Source organism: Spermophilus citellus (assembly GCF_964194105.1).
Source record: "Spermophilus citellus genome assembly, chromosome: 13".
Taxonomy (NCBI): Eukaryota; Metazoa; Chordata; class Mammalia; order Rodentia; family Sciuridae; genus Spermophilus; species Spermophilus citellus.
The window spans coordinates 100,684,782-100,705,733 of record NC_138193.1 but is presented as its reverse complement, the minus strand read 5'-3'; the positions used below and the strand labels follow the sequence as shown (position 1 = coordinate 100,705,733).

The following is a 20,952-nucleotide window of genomic DNA, read 5'->3' as shown; positions in this document are numbered from 1 at the left end:
TGTTTTATAAGTCACAATATTACATATAAGATATACAAAAATGAATAAATTGAGATATAATTAATTCTTAAGATATTTCCATTATAGTGGTAGAAACTAATAAATAACAATAACAGAGTGGTCTGTAATAAAAGTGCATAGAATGGGCATGTAGGAATGGACAGAGATAACATTCTGAGATTAAGGAATTAATTGAAAAGAATTTACAATAATGTGACTTGTGAGTTTGACTTTTGAAGAAGATAAGGTACAAAGTTTTAGAGACCTTAAGCAAACATAAGTAAGAAAATGGTAGAAACTATAGTCTATCCAAGCAAAGTTGGCACTCTCACCAACACACTGCTTTTATTTGAAATATCGTTACTCGTAAGTATGTGTCTTTTAGTTTTCTGGAATCTTAACCTTCTATAATAGTACAGGATATGGAAATTTATGGTAAAGGGCAGTACCTGATACTTCTAGAACCTCTTGAGAGTGACCATTTTGGAGTCCACATGTGAGATTTGTCTTTCTGTGTCTGGTGTACTTCACTTAGCATAACATTATCTATGTTAATCCATATCATTACAAATATCAGGGTTTGCTTCTTTTTAAAGGATGGGTAAGTAATATTCCATTGTGTATAAGTACTGCGTTTTCTTTGTCTGTTCATCCATTGTTGGACACTTAGGTTAATTGCATATTTTGGCTACTGTGAGTAATGCTGCCATGAACATGGGAATACAGATGTCTCTTCAATGTACTTATTTCATTTTCCCTGGATGATATATACTTAGAAATGGGATTGCTAGATTGTAAGGTAGTACACCTAATATGTTTTGTGGGCCTGTGTTAACCCAAGTGTTCTGTGCATGTCATCTTAAAATTTGTTTAAGTATTTACTCAGTCATCCACGTCTACAATATTAACTAAAAAAATAAAAATAAAATGGGACCCTGACTATGACCATTAACTAGAAATTTACTGACTATAATTAACATCTTTGTGTATGGCCATCAAACAATTTCAAATCCACTGCCTAGGCATACTTTTCTACAACTGAAATTACAGTTATCTCTTAGTGTTCTCTGGGATTGGGTGCAGGAACCCCTGTGTGTACCAGAATTGGCAGATGCTCAAATCCCATATGTAAAATGGCCTAATATTTGTATAGGACTTATGCACATTCTCTTGTGTATAGTCAGCTTCTCTGTATCTGTGGGTTCCACATTTGTGGAATCAGCCACCTGCAGATCAAAAATGTAGTTAGGCCTAGAATGGACTGAGACTGCACTGAATATTTATAGATTCTTTTCTTGGCATTATTCCCTAACTAACATAGTATACCAACTATTTATATTGGGTTACATTGTTTTAGTTATTATAAGTCATCTAGAGATGATTATATGCATGTTATATGCAAACATTATTCCATTTTATATAATGGACTAGAGCATTTCTGGGGCTTGGTATCTGTAGGGAGATCCTGGAATCAATTTTCCTTAGACACTGAAGGACAATATATATTTCTTTTGGGTATGTGCTGGGTTATCAACTACAAATCTTTACCCTTTCTCTTAGTATGGATTTTTCAGTATACAAAGTTTGAGGCAAGATCCTTTTTACAATTACTTTATTTGGGAGTAGGAAGACTGGAATGGGAGAGAATGAGATAGGAAAGGAAGAAAAATGAACAAAAAAATGTATTATTGAGGTCATTGTTAGATACAATGGGAGCCCAATTCCTAACAAGCTCAAAGAATGCATTCTGGAATTGTACATCTGAAAGTTAGGCAGTTGGAACAGGTTTTGTGGTCTTAGGGAAGGCACACAGGAGAGAGAACACTGCTCACAATGAAGGCCAGATACCATTACAATGCTAACATTTGAGCTTGCAGATACCACTATTAAGACTAAGATTTGTCTTAGACTGAGAGGATTTTTTCAGGGCTCTAGTGGCATTTGCTTCAGCCCATCCCTTGAGCAGCTTGCATCTACCCTGTAACACATTGCCTAGTCTGTTTTTGAGTCAAGTTGATGACTCATTGAAATCACTATAAAATTATTAGAAGAGTTAGTGGAACATAATGGACCCCTCATAGTTGAAACTGTTTAAAAGGTTATAATTTTATATCATCTTCTGTCTCCTCTACTTTTTTAGGTTTTCTGAACATTTGACTAGCATCCCAGCTGATCTAGATTGCTTGCTTGTGGGGTAGCCAAACCATGATTCCTGAGACAGTTGGCCCCTTAATGATGCAGTTGCCTGCCACAGGCAACCTATTGTCACTAGATGTTGACATGCTTAAAGACATCTAGTGAATCCCCTGAGTCCTGGTCATAGTCCTTGTTGCCCTCGTTATGTAGTAGCAGCTTTAGCTGATATTCACAATACTTGGGTTACTGTCTTTCAGGGTGTGACCAGTTGTCTCTTGATTCATCAGCATGAGATGCCAAAGGGATGAGGCAGCAATCATAGCTTTACAGATTGGGGAAATCTTAGGGTCTTTGGTGGAATTATCACACCTTTCCCACCCAAGGAACCTGTTCCTTTGCTTTTGTAGACCCTAAGATTTGTAGAGATGAAAAGACAAATTTGAGAATAGGTCACTGAAGTGATTGGAAAGGCCAGTCTGACTTGACACCACTCAAGTCAGGACTTAAGTATGCCAGCTGTTGGGTCTAACACATCATGCAGTGGCTATTGTTGAGTGCATATATCACATCTTGGAAATTAGTGCCTTAAATCTGACTGTGGTTCCTTATTTGTATGCTACCCTGATTATGACGCTGGTCATTTGGCCATTGTGGTAGACAGACTGACATTAATGTGATATATGGTAAGATTAGCAGTTCCCATAGCTGCATACTTATTTTATATCCTTTACCATGAAATATGTTTCTTGATCTGAGGTGATACTAAATGTGATCTCCTGTAAGACAATTTTAAGTAGTGTGAATGACAGCTATTCTATAGCAAACAAATTTATCCCATATCCAAAGCAGATGCCAGCTCTGTTAAGGTAATCATCACTCCAGCATGGAATGAATTCAGTGCAGAATATTTGTCACTACGTGTTTGATTGTCTACTTTTGACATGTGCACCATATTGAGGTTCATCCTTGGTTTCTACTGCTGACAGGAGTATCTGCAATAGAGATTGTTAGATATGACTTGGTGAGAAGTAACGAGGTCATTGCTTACATGGGAACCATTTGTCCCTGCCACCTTAAGGCTATTCATGGGTCCTGAAAACATAGGGCAGCACGGCTGAGAACAGAGGTTGTATGAGACCTCCCTCACTTTTATGGCATATCTTTGTGGGTTGTCAACTGAATGCTTACGTATTTTGCAGGGTGCTTCTACTTTGGCTGGACTCAAACTGCAAAATATTCCAGACACTCCATAACCTCCCAAATATCTTTTAAACTCACAGTCTCTTAATGCTGCCATATGAACTAGAGTTTTGCCTTACAGATTTGACACCCAGAATTGTCTAAGGAAAGACCCTTGGGGAGTTACCATGAAAGCCTCTGGCCTTCACTCTTGGTTCTCCTCACTCATATCCTGTCATAATGTCTTGAACTTTTCTCTCTTCATTCTTAATTTAGAAAAACTGTTACGTTGTGCCTCTCCTCCTCCCTGTACTATGGTCCAAGTACTTTTCCTAGGAGAAGAACTTGGCATGAATGTAGACATTCTCTATGTATCTTTCCTTTCTCAAGGATTACAGATCTTCATGGGTTACTTCTGAATGGTTTCATAGATTCTGTTTAGGTTTCATGTCTAGTTGTTTTTAATGGAGGATGTCCTGTGCTAGCTACTCTCATGGCCCAAACTAGAAGTTCCTAGTTTTTCTTAATTACCTTTTCCATTGGACATGGAAGCATTTGGAGTTAATACAGGCATGAATTCTGGGCTTTTTCTTCTCTGGCTCCTTGTTTAGTGTCCAAACGATTTCCCAGCACTTCAACCTCTCTTCTTTACCTATTAGTTCAGTGGCATTAAGATTCTAAAGTGGCACGGACTAACCTGAGCTTTCAGTTCCCTAGTGCTTTTGTTGGGTTTTCTGATGGGAATATTCTAAGAACTTTAAACCAACAAAATTCACAGTTGTAGAAACAGGAAGTATACATTTTTTCTCTTGGTGATTGAGAATTTCCCTTAACTACCAAAAGAGTATCCCTGACTTAAGCTATGATACTATAGACATTCATTTTTTAGGTCATTTTAATTCATTTTTTAGAGTCATTTTTAGCCAGACCTGAACATTCTATTTCTCAATCCCTGGTTATTTTTGTCAGTCTCTAGGTGATGATCCGATGATGCTGGTCTGGGGACCTGTTACTGTTTGGATATGAAGTATCCTCCAAAACTCCCATTAATGCAGAACTATTGAGAAGTGAAGAGACTAGATTATGAGAGCTGTAACATAATCAGTCCACCCTAGTTTGAATGGACCAACTTGGGGGTAACTGCAGGCAGATGGGATATAATTGGAGAAAGTAGGTCATGGGGGGCATGCCCTAGAAGGATTATTCTTCCTGTGCTCACCCCACTACTTCTTAACCCCACCATAAGCTGAGCAGCTTTCCTCTGCTGGGCTCTTCCCGAATGATGTGCTGCCTTACCTTGAGCCCAGAGCAATGGAGACCATTTGTGAATTGAGACCTCTCAAACCTTGAGCTCCAAATGAATTATTCCTCCCCTAAGTTGTTCTGGTTAGGTATCTTGGTCATGGTGATATAAAACTGACTAAAATAGAATCATTCCATAGAGATCACAGGAAATCCTCATGAGACCATATATCAAGAAAGGGAAAATAGCAGTGGGTGCTGTGGGAGCTGAGCCATTTGTGTATAAATGTACACTCTTGCAGGATGTTTGGTCCTGCCTGTTGTTACAAATAGTATTTCTACTTTATGGAACACTGTTGTACTTTTACAGCTATGATCTGTGAGTTAAATACTCATTTTGTAATGGTTAGCTCAGTTTATGTTTTAACTTCATGGTCCACAGTCAAGTGGTCTTGATATTTTTTCCCCAATGCATAGACATCCTGACGTTTTAAGTCTTTTGGAGGAAACTAGGAGTAATACTTTATGCACAAACTTTTGGAAGTGTAGCAGGGCTTTTTTTTTTTTTTAAAAGTGAATCTAGTGTGATCTTCTGAGTTTGTGGACTCTTTTAGTTTTGGGGTCTGAATGAGGGCAATGACTTTCTTGTAGTGATTAAGTTAGATTGCTATTCATCAGACAGTTTTTGCTTATGTTGATCAAGTAAAACTTTAGTAGACTGCTCTCTATTTCAGTTCTGAAATATTGTAATTGATTAACCTTTGCTGCAGATCTATGTGGGTTAAAACTTTTTAATTGTTGCTCTCATCTTATTTCCCATTATAGTAGTCACATATGACTTGTCAGTAGTGGTTAAATGCTTTTTCTTGGTTTCTACTACTCTGTAATTCCATCATTCTTAATGATTACAGTGATTCCATTTAAAGTGCATCATTTTTCACTATTATTCCTGGCATGCATCTAATAGACAACACAGAGCTTTTACTGATATATTTCTCAAATCTATGTTGAAGGGGGTGTTCTCTGGATCCTCCTGGGAGACATAAAGAATGGCAGTTCACATGTAACAAATGTACTTGCACTCCTCTCTCCCCATGGCTGTGGATTTCTTCTCTATAACAGGTTATCATACTGGCGTGGATCAGATCTCTGGAGGACTTGTTAAAACAGATTTCTGGGTTCCCCTGTCAGCTTCTGATTTAGTATCTCTGGAGTAGGCCTAAGAATTTAAATTTTTCTCAATTCATAAGTGATGCTGCTGATGTTGATCTGGGGACCACACCTAGAGCACTATTGCTGTATATATGTATCAAGGAGATTGTGGTCATCTGAACATTAAGGCAGGGAGGGCACTGTTACGCTTACATTTTATTCAACTGGCTAGGAAGCTGTTAAATCATTCCTGTCGGTTTGATTTCATATATTGTAGCAATTACTCAGTATCAGATAATTGAAAGTCCTCAAAAGACCCTATCAGTATATAAAGAATACAGTACTTTAATAAAGATAAAGGTGTAGTATAGCAGGAGAAAAAAAAAGAACAAGCAAACATATGAGAGGCTTTTCTCTCAGTCACATAGAACACACTTTATATGTAGATTCTGAACCATCAAAATGCATGTGAGATTGATCCCTTGGACTCAGGGATGCCACATATTCACCTGACAGAGTCTTTTATATCCCTCTGATTATGTTTTATAGCTTCTTTTAAATTTCAGTAATGCAAAAAATCTTTTTCTTGAAGTTGTATAAGCATTTTGCACTGCTATTTTTCTTCTTTCATATTAAATATTTTCCTTAAATATATTTTTTGACCATTTATGTTAATTGGTGAAAGGACTAAAATGATGGATAGAATGTCTCCATTTAGGAGCTGAGAGATAAATGTACAGAGACAAAGCATTTTGTTGTATTGGTTTAACTTCAGTCATTTCTTCTGCTTACAGTGCTCTCATTTTCTGCATGGTGGATATAAACCAGACTACCAATCTGGGAGAAGTTGAATTAGGAAACAGGTTCAAACTCATTATTCATTGTATGTAGAATTTTATTTTGTTTTTAGTATAGTGCACTACACTGCCCTGTTGTGCTTGACATCACTAAATTGGAACTCTGACATATTTCTGGTATAATTTTTCTAAGACATTTTGATCTGAAGTTCCCTTTGTAATCTTGCATATTATTGGGTCTCCAAAAGAACTTTTATTTATGTGAATCTTCCATGTGAATGCTTCCATGTTAGAAAATAAAGCAAATAATATAAAATATTTGTTCACTTATTGTAAATTAGCAACAATTCAATTAGTTTTTACATGATTGACACATTTATAAAAATTTATAAAGCAAAATATTGAGGAGAGAGGCATTGTTTTAAATTTTTGTAAATCTTCTTAATGTCCAGTTAGTAGAAGAAAAGTGGATTTTCATATCTGCTTTGCATTTTTGTCTTTCCTATAACACATGTTTTTTAGCCCCTGAAATTCCACTATGCTCATGAAAGACTGAGCATGCAAAAGGCAGGTGACATTATTATTATCAAAGTAGTTTTTTCCCTCACAGCCTCCCTTAAAGGATCCAGGGGCACAGTAAGTATAATCAGATCATCATTTCAGAACTCCTGCTCTATAGAATAAACTTCCTTTCTTCTACTGAGTAGTGGAGTGGTAATTACCTAGGCATTTGTGGTTGGACGGGGTCATTGCTTTAACTTTTCTACACAGAATTTCAGTAAATTCTGACACTTTTTAAAAACTCCATCCACTCACTCTTCCTATATAAAAATAAGACTATTATGTGGTATATCCCTGGAAATGCTATTGCAGATTTAAGACGATGGTCGTCAGCTACTACCAGGATTCTGTTTTCAAAACAGCTTGGCTAACATTGTTACCTTCCTAGAAGAGGAAAAGGGAACAAAGAGAGGAAGAGAATCCTCTTTTAAGAAATGGGAGAACTTATGACTCTCCACAGTCATCTCCTGCCAAATCTCTCCATATCAGACCTTTGCGATAAGCATCAACTAATTTGTAATCACTTCTGTTGCTGTTCTTTTTTGTGCTTTTTGGATTTTTTCTTTTAAAGTTTAGATTTTTTTTGTTTCAATAGGTGTTTTCATCAATAAAAATTATTATTGAAATATTTTTATTACATCATAAGTTTCATATTATTGAATATCTTATTGGAGTCAGCAAATTGTGGTAAGACATTAAAAGGTGGCATGAGATGAATCTTCTTTCATCTGATTTATATGAGTCATTACACATATGAAAAGAATGTTCAGTCTCCACTCATCCATGGCAGTGAGGTGGGCAAACAGATAAAGCTTCAATAATTTAATTGATTCAAACTGGTATAATGTTTATTTTTTATGCTTTTATTAGTGCATTGTAGTTATTCATAATAGTCTGGTTCATTTTGACAAAATCATACATGCAAGGAATTGAATTTACTCCATTTCAGTCCCCAGTGTCACCCTTTCTCTCCCCTCCTCCCTCTCTCCTCCTCCCTCTCCCATTCTTCTTTTACTATGTAGCTCTTCATTCCACTCATTTACTTATTTTTTTTAAATTTTTAGTTGTAGATGGACACAGTACCTTTATTTTGTGTATTTATTTTCATGTGGTGCTAAGGATCAAATCCAGTGCCTCACACATGTGAGGCAAGTGCTCTGCTGATGAGCTACAACCCCAGCCCCTCATTTACTTATTTTTAATTGGTGATATATATATATATATATATATATATATATATATATATATATATATATATATATAGTGTTCACTGTGATATATTTATATATGCACATAGCTTAATTTTTAAGTTCATTCTGCGTTTCTTCCCCCTTCCTGTCCCTTCTTCCTCCCCCTCAATCTCTTTCTTCTACACTACTGATTTTCCTTTATCTTTATATCTGACCACCTTTAACCCCCCCTTATTTGGCTCTAGTCTCCACATAAACTTTAAAGCCTTGATTTTCTGAATCTAGCTTATTTCACTTAGCGTGATGTTCTCAGTTCCATCCACCTACCAGAAAATAACATCCTTTCATTCTTCTTTATAACTGAATAAATTAATTTCATTGTGTGTCTCTCTCTCTCTCTCTCTCTCTATATATATATATATATATATATTTTTTTTTTTTTCTTTTCCATTCTTCTGTTGATGAGCACTATTCTTGGCTATATTATGACTTGTGTTGCAATAAACATTGATGTGCCTTCATTACTGTGGTATGCTGATTTCAGTTCTTTTAGACAAATACCAAGGAGTGGGATAGTTGAGTCATATGGTGGTTCCATTCCTAGTTTATTGAGGAATTTCCAGAGTCATTTTACTAATTTACAGTCCCATCAAAAATTTGTAAGTGTATATTTCCACCACATCCTCACCAGCCTTTATTTGTATTCTTAATAATTGCCATTCTAACTGGAGTGAGATAAAATTACACTGTAGTTTTGATTTGCATTTCCCTAATTGTTAAATATATTGCTCATTTTTTTCCATTTATTTGTTGGCTGTCTGTGTTTTGTTTTTTGGAAAATGTTTAGGTGGTTTTTTTTTATCATTTATTTACTGTTTGTCATTAGTGTTAAGCTTTGTAAGTTCTTTATGTATTTTAAGTTCTTTATGTATGTAATAGCGGTAGCCGGCAAAGATTTTATCCTATTCTGTAGGCTTTCTTCATGATCTTAATCATTTCCTTAGCTGTGCAGAGGGTTTTTAATTTGATGCTGTTATACTTATTGATTCTTATTTTTATTTCTTGAACTTTATGGTTTTTGTTGAGGAACATAGTGCTTGCATCAATTTTTTGAATGTTAAACCTATGTTTTCTTCTTGAAGTTTCTCATTTAATTTCTAAGACTTTGATCCACTTCAAGTTTACTTTTATACAGGGTGAAAAATCAATTTTTATTCTTTTACATATGGATATGTTTAACAGGCTGTCTTTTCTCCAACATGTTTTGCACACCTTTGTCAAGTACCAGATGACTGTTTCTATAAGGGTTTGTCTCTCTATTTTATGTTTTATTTCATTGCTCTTCTTTCATGTCTTTTTCAGTGCCAATAACCATGCTCTTTTTGTTGTTCCATCTCTGAGGTATAATTTGAGATCAGGAATTGTGATCTCTCCAGCATTGCTCTGCTTTCTCAGTATCACTTTGGCTATTCTAAGTATTTTATTCTTCCAAATAAATTTTAGGACTGTTTTTTCTAATTGTTGAAGAACGCCATATTTGCATGTGGACTGCATTGAATCTGTATAATGCTTTTGGTAATATAGCCATTTTGACAATATTAATTCTACCTATTTATGAACATAGGAAGTTATTTCCATCTTCTAAGGCTGTCTTTTCATTTCTTTCTCCAGTGTTCTGTAGTTTTCATTGTAGAGGTCTTTCATCTCCTTGTTTAGATTAATTCCAAGGGTTTTATTTATTTTTTGAGGTTATTGTGAATGAGATAGTTTTTTGATTTCTTTCTCGGAGATTATTGGAGTATGGAAAAGCTATTGATTTTTGAATATTGATCTTGTATCCTGCTACTTTTCTGAATTTGTTTATCAACTTAAAAGTCTTCTGATGGAGTTCTTTGGTTCTTCTAGATATAGGATCATGTCATCAGCAAAAAGATAATTTGACTTATTCTTTTCCTATTTGTATCCCTTAGTTTCCTTTCTCTTACCTGATTGAAAGAACTATAGAATATAGAAGAACTATATTAAGTAGGAGGGATGAGAGTGGATATCCTTATCTTGTTCCTAAGATTATAGGAAAATGCTTCCATGTGCTTTCTCTATTCAGTATGACGTTGGCTTTGGTTTATCATATATAGCCCTTATAATGTTGAGATAAGTTCTTCCTTCTTTCATTTCTCCAGTTTTTTTTTTAACATGAATGTGTGCTGGATTTTATCAAGGGCCTTTTCTGCATCTATTGAGATGATCATGTGATTCTCTTTCTTAATTCTATTTATGTGGTAATTATATGTATTCATTTGCATATGTTGAACAAACCTTGCATATCTGGGTAATTATGCTATCTTCTTGATATGTTTTGAATAAATTTTTCTAATATTTTATTATGGATTTTGTATTTTTGTTCATCAGGAATATTGATTTTTAGCTTTCTTTCCTTGATGTGTCTATGTCTGGTTTTGGTATCAGGGTTATACTGGCTTCACAGAATGTATTGAGGAGTGTTCCCTTCCTTTCAATTTCATGGAATAATTTGAAGAAGACTGGTGTTAACTCTACTTTAACAGTGGTGTAGAACTCAGCTGAGAATCTGTCTGAGCTTTTCTTCATTTGAAGGCTCTTAATAGCTGTTTCAATTTTATTGCTTGATATTGGTATGTTTAGATTTTCTATATTCCTGGTTCATTTTTTTGCAGGTTGTATGAGTCTAGAAATTTGCCAGTGTCGCCTAGATTTTCCAGTTATTGGAGTATAAATTTTCAAAATCGTTTGTAATGATCCTCTGGATTTCAGAATTATCTGTGGTGCTAGCTCCTTTTTCAGCTCTCATTTTGTTAATTTGGTTCTTTTTAATCTTTCTTTTGGTTAGTTCAGCTGGGTTTTTAGCTTTTTTTTTTAAGAGAACCAATTCTTTGTTTTATCGATGCTTTGTATATTTTTTTTTATTCTCAATTTTATTGGTTTCGACTGTGACATTATTTTCGGTTTTCTATTGACATTGGAATTAGTTTGCTCTTTTTTTTCCCCTAAGAATTTGAGGTGGAACTTTATATTATTTGGAAACTTTTTTTAAAAATGTAGGCAATAAATGTTAAATGCAGTTGAAGGCATACAATGGCACTTTGTTCTTTTTATGCTAGATTGTCTTTGAAAAGTATTAAATTGTAATAGTCTTAACAAAAAACAAAAAGACTTAATGAATGTCCAAAAAGCTTCTTAGTGTTTGAAAATAAATGCTTAGACAAAAGACAATGTATTTTGTATCAAACAAGTTTGAAGAGCCCTGTAATGCAGCACTCTGTAAAATAAACAAGACAAGAAGCTGGTATAGGGTTTATTGACAGAGGCAGAGCGTCTGCAGGCAGGTAAGTAAGGAGGCGGTGGTTCCTTCTCGGGCATCTTCACTGCCATTTCATTTAGTAGGTTGGCAAAACAAAACATACTGTGGAAGTGCTTCAAAGGCAGGGTACGCGGCAATCTCTGGCACGTTTCTGTTGTTGATATATTTGTAGCAGTTCCAAACACAGTTAATTAGATAAGCCTTAAAAATGGTAAATACCAGAAAGAACACAAGAGCAATGAATAGCAGGCAGCTGGAGTCCAATGCCAGGAGGTCATCTTTGTAGGGAAAATCAGGTAATTGATCCAGATATTCTTTGACTCTTCACAAATAAGTGAGAGAACTGATAGCAACCAGACAACTGAGAACTAAGTCAAAAAGCCGGGAACAGAAGAATGGAATCAGCCAACCCAGCTGATAAGGAATTGCTCCATATACTAGCATTGAACTAACGATAAACATAACAACAGAGATGGCAGAAAGGACACAGGCATCATCAGATGAGTAGTAGTTACCAGCGACTTCACACTGAATGTTGACAGCTGGCGTTGAGTTTGGATGAGTCAACTCTACAGTCAGCGAAATTGCCATCAACACGTTTATTACCATGTACCAGGTCCCCAGGATGGTAGTCCCGGTGCGGACATGGCAACAGCCGCAGCACCGGGTGCTGTAGAACCGGTCGCTGCGGCTCCGCTTGAAAGTCATGGACAGTCTAGCTATTGTGAATTGTGCCGCTATAATCATTGATGCAGCCGTATCCCTATAGAGCGCTTTTTTAAGGTCCTCAGGGAATAGTCCAAGAAGTGCGATAGCTGGGTCAAATGGTGGATCCATTCCCAGCTTTCCCAGGAATCTCCATACTGCTTTCCAAATTGGCCTCACCATTTTGCAGCCCCACCAGCAGTGTACAAGTGTACCCTTTTCCCCACATCCCCGCCAACACTTATTGTTGTTTGACTTCATAATGGCTGCCAATCTTACTGGAGTGAGATGGTATCTTAGGGTGGTTTTGATTTGCATTTCTCTGATTGCTAGAGATGGTGAGCATTTTTTCATGTACTTGTTGATTGATTGTATGTCCTCCTCTGAGAAGTGTCTGTTCAGGTCCTTGGCCCATTTGTTAATTGGGTTATTTGTTATCTTATTGTTTAATTTTTTGAGTTCTTTGTACATTCTGGATATTAGGGCTCTATTGGAGGTGTGGGGGGTAAAAATTTGTTCCCAGGATGTAGGCTCTCTATTTACCTCTTTTATTGTTTCTCTTGCTGAGAAAAAACTTTTTAGTTTAAGTAAGTCCCATTTGTTTATTCTTGTTGTTAACTCTTGGGCTATGGGTGTCCTACTGTGGAACCAATCTAGATGCCCGTCAATAGATGAATGGATAAAAAAAATGTGGCATCTATACACAATGGAGTATTATGCAGCACTAAGAAATGACAAAATCATAGAATTTGCAGGGAAATGGATGGCATTAGAGCAGATTATGCTAAGCGAAGCTAGCCAAGCCCTAAAAAACAAATGCCAAATGTCTGCTTTGATATAAAGAGAACAACTAAGAACAGAACAGGAAGGAAGAGCATGAGGAAAAGACTACAGTAAACAAAGACGAATGGGGGGAGAGAAACGGAGAGAGAAGGGAAAGCACATGGAAATAGTAGGAGACCTTCAATGATACATAAAATTATAAGAGGTTATGAGGGGCAAGGGGGAGGGAAAAAAAGGGAGAGAATTGAACAACAGCAGGGGAGGTAGAGAGGGAAGATGGGAGGGGAGGGGGGGAGGGGGGGATAGTAGGGGATAGGAAAGGTAGCAGAATACAACAGTCACTAATATGGCATTATGTAAAAATGTGAATATGTAACAGATGTGATTCTGCAATCTGTATTTGGGGTGAAAATGGGAGTTCAAAACACAATTTGAGTCAAATGTATGAAAGATGATATATCATGAGCTATGTAATGCTTTAAATAATCAATTAAAAAAAAAAAAAGAAAGAAAGTCATGGACACCATCGGGTATCTCGCGGGCCGCGTTCTTGGCCAGTCCCTGACAAAAGCTTTCCGCCCCGCGGTTGAACCCAGGGAGCTCAGTCACAGTCTCCAAAGGCAAACGACACGTCTTCACGCCCGCCCCTGGTCCGAGCCCCTTGAATTTCTTATTTCTTCTATGATCTATTCCTCATATAAATTTCCATGTGCTTATGTGTTTTCTATAATTAATTTGCTTCTGATTTCTAATTTAATTTCATTATGATCTGATAGTATGTATAGGACTATATCAGGGTTGGGGTTTTTTTTTTTTTTTTTTTTTTGGTGCTTGTTGATACTTACATTTTGACCTAGAATATGATCTGTTTTGAGAAAGTTTTTGTGAGCTGCTAAGAAGAAGGTGAACTCAGCTATTTTTGAGCGAAATTATTTCATGGGTATCTGTTTGGTCCCTTTGATTTATAGTATCATGTAGGTTAGAATATATATTTATTGATTTTATGTTTGGATGATCCTGTCTATTGGTGATAGGGGTGTATTGAAATCACCCAGTATTATTGTATTGGGATATAGCTGGGATTTAACATCAAGAAGTAGATTTGGGTCTACTTTTTCCTCTGTTAGGCACAGGGTCTCTGGACTATTTCCTAAGTCCTTGATCCACTTTGAGTTGAGTTTTACGCATTGTGAGAGATAGGCATTTATTTTCATTTTGCTGAATATGATTTTCCAGTTCTCCCAGCACCATTTGTTGAAGATGCAATCTTTCCTCCAATGTATGTATTTTGGCGCCTTTGCCTAGTATGAGATAACTATATTTATGTGGGTTTTTCTCTGTGTCTTTTATTCTATACCATTGGTCTACATGTTTATTTTGGTGCCAATATAATGCCATTTTTTTTAGACTAGCTTTGTAGTGTAGTTTAAGGTCTTGTATTGTGATGCCTCCTACTTCATTCTTCTTGCTAAGGATTGCTTTGGCTATTCTGGGTCTCTTATTTTTCCAAATGAATTTAATGATTGCTTTTTCTATTTCTATGAGGAATAATATTGGGATTTTAATTGGAATCACATTGAATCTGTATAGTGCTTTGGGTAGTATGGTCATTTTGATTATTAATTTAGCTTAGATTTTAAAAAAGATTCCAAATGAATTTCATGATTGCTTTTTCTAGCTCTATGAAGAATGTTATTGGTATTTTAATAAGAATTGAATTAATTCTGTATAACACTTTTGGTAGTATTGCCATTTTGACAATATTAGTTCTGCCTATCCAAGAGCATGAGAGATCTTTCCATCATCTAAGGTCTTCTTCAGTTTCTTTCTTTAGTGTTCTATAGTTTTCATTGTAGAGGCCTTTCACCTCTTTTGTTGATTCTCAAGTATTGTTTTTGAGGCTATAATGAATTTTTTCCTAATTTCTCTTTCAGAGGATTCATCAGTGATGTGTAGAAATGCATTTGAGTTATGGGTATTGATTTTGTATTCTGCTACTTTGCTGAATTCATTTATTCTAGAAATTTTCTGTTGGAAATTTTTGGATACTCTAAGTGGATGCTGATTCAAAACAGGGAGGGGGAGGCATGGGGAAAATGGAGGAACATTGATAGGGCAAAGGGGAGGGTGCAGGGGTGCAGGAAAGATGGTAGAATGAGATGGACATGATTACCTATAAGACTGCATATAGGGTGTGACACTATATCGTGTACACCAGAGAAATGAAAAGTTGTGCCGCAGTTGTGTACAATGAATAAAAATGCATTTTGCTATCACATATACCTAACTAAAATAAATTTTAAAAAGAAGTATTTATTTTTCATGTAATTAGATGCATTGGCATTTGGGGCATAAATATTTACAATCATTTTATCTTCTTGTTAGATTGTGCCTTTAACCAGTATGTAGTAGTTTTCTTTGTCTCTTCTGATTATTTGTTTTAAAATATGCTTTATAATATAGGAGAATGACTATTTCTGCTTATTTCTGGACTCCATTTGGATGGAATACTTTTCCCCTTCATTTTACTTTCAGTCTATGGGTGTCTGCCTATGAGAAGTTTTTTGCAAATAGCATATAGTTGAATCTTGTTTTTTTTTTTTTAATTAATTCTGTCAGTCTTTCATTAGGGAGTTGAGTCTATTTACATTCAATGTTATTATGGATAGATGTTTGTTATTTCCTTTCATTTGTTTGTTTATTTTTGCTATATTTCATTTGATCTTAATTTTCATTTAATTACTTGCTTTTCTAGTGTGCTTCATCTATTTGGATGTTTTGGGTTTGTTTTTTAGTTGTTCTATGTGCAGTATATCTTCATTCTTTGTAGTGCTTGCTTAGTGGACAAGAAGGTTTTCCTTGGGCTGGGTATCTATAGCTCAGTTGGTAGAGTGCTTGCCTTGCATGTACAAGGCCCCTGTTTTAATCCCCAGACCTGTATCCCCACCCCACACAAATTTCTTTTCCTTTATCCTCATCCTGGAAATGTTTTATTTCCACATCAATTCTGAAACATTGCCGCCATCTGGCTGGGCACAAATCACAAGCCACTGAAGCTGGAACAAACTTTATTTCTGAACTCCACCAGCACACTCCACACACGCTCCCCGGGAACTCTCCCGAACGCCACCCACGCGGCTCCTCCAAGAACCACCAACCGGCACTTCCCCAACCAATGCGAACTCTTCAGGAATCTCCTCAAGAGCTCAACCGGAACTCAACGGGAACTTCCTGAGAACTCAAAAGTCATCATCTTAATGGCTCGCTGGTGTCACCTCTCAACCACTACTTCTGGCAAAAATGCCATGCGTCATTGTGACTCGGCTGTGGCTCTCAACATCACATAACTTCTTTTTGGGATATAGCAATCTTGACTGGCAGTTGTTTTCTTTTAGATCTTGGAATATCTCATTCCAGGATTCCCTACTAGAGTGAGCCTATTCCTTTATCTCTAAACATGACCTGACATTTTTCTCTTGCAACTTTTAATATTCTTTCCTTATTTTCTATGTTGGAAATTTTGATTCTAATGTATCTTAGAGAGGTTCTTTTTTGATCTTGTCTATTTATTATTGGATACATACATCCTGTATGCGGATGTCTTATCTCACTTCTAATGTTAGGAACATTTTCTGCTTTTATTTCATTGAAGAGGTTCTTAATGCCTTTAGCCTATATCTCTATGTTCACTTAGGCCGATGACTCTCTTGATGTTGTCTCAGAATTATTGTAAATTCTGAGGTCCCCCTCTAGCTGTTTTTATGTGGGGCATGTTTGCTGGTTTGGGTTTTTTCTCTCCCCTATTTTATGTGTTGATGTATTTTTGAGGTTCAAATGGGGTTTGTTCATGTGTGGATCTCTGCTATACATCTGGGTCTGAGGGTCCTCCCATAAATTCCACTTTTAAGGTGAGGAGTCTAAACCACCACAGGCTTTCCATAGTCCACCACCATGGATGTGAATTACCAAGGATCAGACCTTGAATACAGATGAATCTGTCTGACTGGTTACGTGTATCTTCCCACTTGCTTATATGGGATTGTCAGCAACAATGGGGGAATGTCCTCAGTTTCCCCAGCCTACACTACCCTAGGTACAGTCCTTTCTACACCTGTTTCAATTACTCTGGAAGAGGCACCCTTGACTCCACAATAGGCGACTGCTGGGTCTAGCTGGCAACTTCCTTTATGAGTTCTCAATCTCCAGCTTCTGCTAGCTGTCCTGTGGCCTCCTGTAAATGGTTCCTGCTGCTGCAGCTGTGGTTCCTGGCAGACTCTGCTTGTTGGCTGAGTGAATTTGATCACTTATCACCTCCCCACACCATCTCTGGGTCAGTTAAGATCAGCCTCCATCTATATTCCTCAGGTTCTCGCAAGCCAATTTTATTTCCCACACTTTCCTCTATCTCTGCCTGTACTCCCCTCCCCTCAGTAGTGGGCTGGTAACTAAGCTGGTCCATCTCTAATACATTATTTCTTCTATCGTGTTCAAAGTTTCCAACTTTCTGTGTCTCTACAGTTGTTCTACTGCTCAGTGTTGAATGTCGGTGAACTCCCTTAGTCACTCACTCTGCAGAGGAGCAGTCTTCCTGCTTTTTAAATCTTGAGCTGAAAACTGATGAGGAGTGTGCGCTTCCTCTCATCTGCTGACTTCTCATTTCCTTGATATGGGTTTGAGAGACAGCAAAGATAAAATGTTGCAGACAGTGGTTCTTCCTTTTGTCATTATGTATGTTGCATTGTTGTCATTATGCATTTTCATCTCCTTTCTTGATAAACTAGTATGGAGGATTTTATTTCCCCTCAAATAACTACAACAGTGCCGCCTCTCCACATCCTATTCTTCAAAGAATACAGAGAAGTGCTGCTCTGTGACCATAAAAGGCTTTGATAAGATTGGGTCATAAGGCTATGAACCTTTGCTTTGTTTACTAGAAAATTTAGGCTTTATGGAGATTGTCATGCTGTGGGGAAACCCATGCCACATGAAGAAGACATGATTAAGGTGCTTTTATGACATATGTGTCCTCTGCCATTTAATCTTTCTAGATGAGACTCACACATGATAGAGATAAGAAAAGCCAACCCTCCCATGTCCTCTCTGAACTTTTGCCTCACAGAATCTGTGAGTGTAATATTCTTTTAACCATCATGCTTTGCAATAAGGTATTATGTAGAAATGATAAGTGGAACAGATTTGGGTACCAGAATTGAGATACTACCTCAATTTTTTGTCAGGGAAGTGGGCAGAAATACGAAAAGCCTCGATGAAAGAAACTTGACATGTCTTCAGAGGCTGTCAGTGAGGGCTTTAAGGAAAGTGAGGAAAATGTCATGGAAAGTGGTGAATGGGATTACTTTATCATAAATAGTAGAAGAAATTTAGCAAAATTACTACTATCATAATACATAAAATTGAAGATGTACAAATGAAGTAAGGTGTAAGACTATAAATAGATTTCCAAGTGAAATGTTTCATTTGTTCTTTTTAGTTATACATGACAGTAGAGTATATTTTGACATATTTATACAAACATAAAGTACATATTATTCTAATTAGGATCCCAGTCTTGTGTTTGTACATCATGTGGATTCACTGTTGTGTATTCACATATGTACATAGGAAAGTTAAGTCAAATTAATTTCACTGTCTTTCCTATTTCAACCCACCCTCACTTCCCTTCATTCCACTTTGTCTAATCCAATGAACTTCTTTGCTTTCCCTACCCCCTTGTTGTGTGTTAGCATCCACATATCAGGTAGAACATTTGACCTTTGGTTTTTGGAATTGGCTTATTTCACATTGCAACATAGTTTCCAGATCCATTATTTACTATCAAATGTCATAAAATCATTGGTTTTTATGGCTGAGTAATATTCTATTGTGTATATATACCACATTTTCTTTATTTATTCATCTGTTGAAGATCACCTAGGTTGTTTTGAAGGCTTAGGTTTTATGAATTGAGCTGCTATAAACATTAATGTGGCTGATTACTACAGTATGCTGATTTTAACTCTTTTGGATATATACTGAGGAGTGGTGTAACTGGGTCAAATGGTGGTTCCATTCCAAGTTTTCTGAGTAATCTCCATACTGCTTTTCAGAGTGGTGCACCAATTTGCAATCCCATCAGCAACATATGAGAGAACCCTGTTCCCCATATCCTTGCCAGCATTTACTGTTACTTGTATTCTTGATTGTTGCCATTCTCACTGGAGTAAGATGACATCTCAGTGTAGTTTTAATTTGCATTTATCTAATCACTAGAGATGTTGAACATTATTTTATGTGTTTTTTAACCATTCATATTTCTTCTTCTGTAAAGTGCCTCTTTAGTTCCTTTGCCCATTTATTAATTGGATTGTTTGATTTTTTGAGTTCTTTATATATCCTAGAGATTAATACTCTATCTAGGGTGCAGGTGCAAAGATTTTCTCCCATTCTGTGGTGTATCTCTTCAGGCTCTTGATTGTTTCCTTTGCTATGAAGAAGGTTTTTACTTTCATGCTATCCGATTTATTGATTCTTGACTTTATTTCTTGCACTTTAGGAGTCTTGTTGAGGAAGTAACTTCCTAAGCTGACATGGTGGAGAGTTGGGCCTATATTTTCTTCTAGTAGGTGCAGGGTCTCTGGTCTAATGCCTAGGTCTTTGATCCACTTTGAGTTGAGTTTTGTGCAGCGTGAGAGAGAGGGGTTAAATTTCACTCTGGCACACATAGATGTCCAGTTTCCCCAGCACTATTTCCAACAGGTTTTCTTAAGATATCATAGAGGAAAGGAAGCTTATGATTTGTTAGTTTATAGAAAAAATTAGAGAGACATATATGAATCAGAAATTTCTTGACTTAAAAACCAAATTGATCTTCATTCATATCTTTTCCAGATGGCAGAATGTTCTTATTTTAAAAGGGCCCTAAAGCAAAGATCAACACATAGTGTTAATAGGAAAACACCTCTAGATAAAGATAAGATCTGGATGTGACTATAAAACCTTGTTAATACATCAGAAATCTCTTAGGCGTTTTCTCATGGACCTCTTAATGAGCTTAAAGGCATGCTTATAGCTCTTATTGGTAAGCCTATGGCAAAGAAGTATTTACTTCAGAGATTGTGCCTATGAACTTTAACTTTATATACTATAAATTGATCCACTGGAATATTACTAAAAGTTATTAAAGAATTTAAATGGAATTGGTCAAATTTTACAGAAAAAAAATAAAGAGAAGCCTTTTGATGTCCAAAGTCCTGTGACCATGAAGGTAGAGAATCTAACTCAAATGCAAATATAGTGATGTAGAATTACTGAGAGGATGAAACCAAAAATTTAAGGAATGGATCCAAGAGCCATGGAGAACCATTTCCAGGAACTATGACTAAGACAATACAGGAACTGAGAGTAATACTGTTGTGTGTCAGTGATTGCTCTCTGCCTGTTGGTATTTTTCCTCTCCTTCTCCCTCTCCCGCTACCCTACCCATGAGATTACTTGTAGAAATTATTCTGTGCTTATAACACAATTGTGTGTTGGATGTTTAGGGGCTAACTTGCCACTTTGTTTCATAGGTCTTCAGATCAAGAGGACATATACTTGAGGAACAGCTTCTGCAACTGGACGTGATTTAGATAATAAGATTCAAGACTTTGTTTGATGTCAGAATGAAATGAGACTTTGGATGTCTTGGAAGAGGGGTTAAAGTACTGTGCATAAAGGAAGGATGTGAATTTTTCTGGCCAGTAGGCAGACTGTGTCATATTTTCCAAAGATTGTCACAATAATATTTCCCATTTTACATGTTCTTATTCAATGTGACCTTGCCACTCCCAACAAAAGATAAGAGTATGGCTTCCCTTCTCCTGGATCTGGG

The 20,952-nt window shown here is 36.5% G+C and overlaps 1 protein-coding gene and 1 pseudogene across 2 annotated transcripts in view; one reads left to right on the top strand and one right to left on the bottom strand.

The window, feature by feature from the left end:
- Nucleotides 1-20,705, top strand: part of TDRD15 (tudor domain containing 15) — a gene marked incomplete at both ends in the record, with an annotated part of 36,022 nt that extends 15,317 nt beyond the window's left edge. The window contains one exon of the mRNA XM_081265167.1: nt 20,651-20,705. Within this exon, the coding sequence (XP_081121293.1) occupies nt 20,651-20,705 (55 nt within the window). The remainder of the gene's footprint in view (nt 1-20,650) is intronic.
- On the bottom strand, nt 11,359-12,302 carry LOC308633032 (lysosomal-associated transmembrane protein 4A-like; annotated as a pseudogene). The gene has a single exon. The product of its transcript is annotated as a lysosomal-associated transmembrane protein 4A-like (transcript).
- Nucleotides 20,706-20,952: the final 247 nt, after the last annotated feature.